Source organism: Temnothorax curvispinosus, unplaced genomic scaffold (genome assembly GCF_003070985.1).
Source record: "Temnothorax curvispinosus isolate PA1 unplaced genomic scaffold, ASM307098v1 QBEX01016287.1, whole genome shotgun sequence".
In the NCBI taxonomy this organism is placed as follows: Eukaryota; Metazoa; Arthropoda; class Insecta; order Hymenoptera; family Formicidae; genus Temnothorax; species Temnothorax curvispinosus.
In genome coordinates, this window is record NW_020226067.1 from 4871 (window position 1) to 6612 (window position 1742).

At 32.1% G+C, this 1742-nt stretch overlaps 1 protein-coding gene across 1 annotated transcript; it reads left to right on the plus strand.

The window, feature by feature from the left end:
• Positions 1-482: 482 nt before the first annotated feature.
• On the plus strand, positions 483-1668 carry LOC112466495 (the record flags this gene model as incomplete). The annotated part of the gene is made up of 4 exons (XM_025034612.1): positions 483-781; positions 872-1057; positions 1282-1375; positions 1496-1668. Coding segments are annotated over exons 1-4 (612 nt in total), but the record flags the coding sequence as incomplete, so codon positions are not given.
• Between the last annotated feature and the right edge of the window lie 74 nt (positions 1669-1742).

Below are 1742 nucleotides of genomic sequence, written 5' to 3' on the forward strand. Positions count from 1 at the left end.
CAACCAAAAAATTGTAATTATTGTTGGTGCTAATGTCACAAAGATCGCAATCACAATTGAAATTATTGCATAAATCTAAGACTAGCAGATCTCATCACAGGAAAATGTACACAGTACATTTCCTTGAAGTAACTGATAATATCAATTGCTTTTTATGTTCTTTTTTTCCAATATTTATGTATTAGAACATCTTATAATTTTATAAGTAATTGATCATAATTACACTATTATTTACATTACTGTATTTGTATGTATTCGCCTGTCCTGTAATTTATATATTGCTTTTTATGTTCTTTTTTTCTTCTAATATTTATGTATTAGAATATCTTATAATTTTATGAGTAATTTATCAAAATTACACTATTATTTATATTGCTGTATTTGTATGTATTCGCCTGTCCTGTAATATATATATATATATATATATATATATATACTTAATATATATTCTATGTATATATATATCTTCTGTATATATATATATATATACTTAATATATATTCTATTTGCAGTTCGTACATATTTGCTTATTCTGAGTATTTGGTTTACTTTTTTCAGACAATTACAAAAAACACAAGCAAAAAAAAGGCAGGCAAAGGCGACGTCCGAACAAATAGATTATATGGTCGATTATTTCACACAACATCCGCATGTTGCTACGGGAAAATTTAAAAGTCTCCATGGACATGATGATTTAAGAGGATCTTGGGAACAATTAGTAGCGGATCTGAACCAAATGGCAAAAGGTGGAAAAACCAAAGATGTAAAGTCGTGGAAATCGGTGAGTAAAGTAAATTTTTTACTTAAAAAATTGTGCGTGAAGTACTACTGTAGTACTTTAGGAGTAATTGTCTAGAGATATTTCTTTTAGACGTGGCGAGACAACAAAACCGCGGTCTCTCAAAAAATTGCAAAAATTCGAGCCAATCGAGCTGCAACAGGAAATGTTGGTGGACCACCCTTGAAATTAACGGAGCGAGAAATAAAGATTTTAGGAATAATGGGATTCGATTACGTCGAAGGAGTTCAATGTCCTGATGCTTTCCCGGAGGAACAGGCAAGTATAATTGATTATATACAACAATAATAACAATCTTAACAATGTAAAAAATAATGAAAATCAATGTACTAGTTAGTGTTGTTTCATTCAGTTAGAAAAAATGCGTTGACGTTTTAACTGTAGTAAAAAAGTAAACAAATTTTTTTCGATTGTGTAAGATAATTGAAAATAATATTGAGTAGTAAATAAAACATTGTTTGACTCTCGAATATTGATTTTAGCCAGAAGCAATGGAATTACTTGCTGAGGGACAGGAAGGAATTTTAGACGATGTTCCTGTCGTAATAACAACACGAAACATTAATGACAATACTGGTTAGTAGTTACATTTTACTTAACATACATACTGCGCATGAGTCATCGTCATATGAAGATGTGTTCATCAGTATTGCAGAAATAACTAATTGCAGCATTGGTTACACTGTTTTGTTCTAGATTTGGAATTAATAATAAATCCCGGGATAACAGAAGGTGGCATTAATGTTTATGAGGCATCTTCACAGGTAGTTAATTTAGAGATAAGAGAGTCGCAGGACAGAGAACTACCGACGGCAGAATCACAAGTAGGGGAATCACAAGCGGGAGAAATGCAGGCACTCGAATCCCAGGCAAGAGAATCACAAGCAACACTTTCGCGAACTTGTAGCAGAACACAGAGATCTACTTACGTCCCACGGGGGGG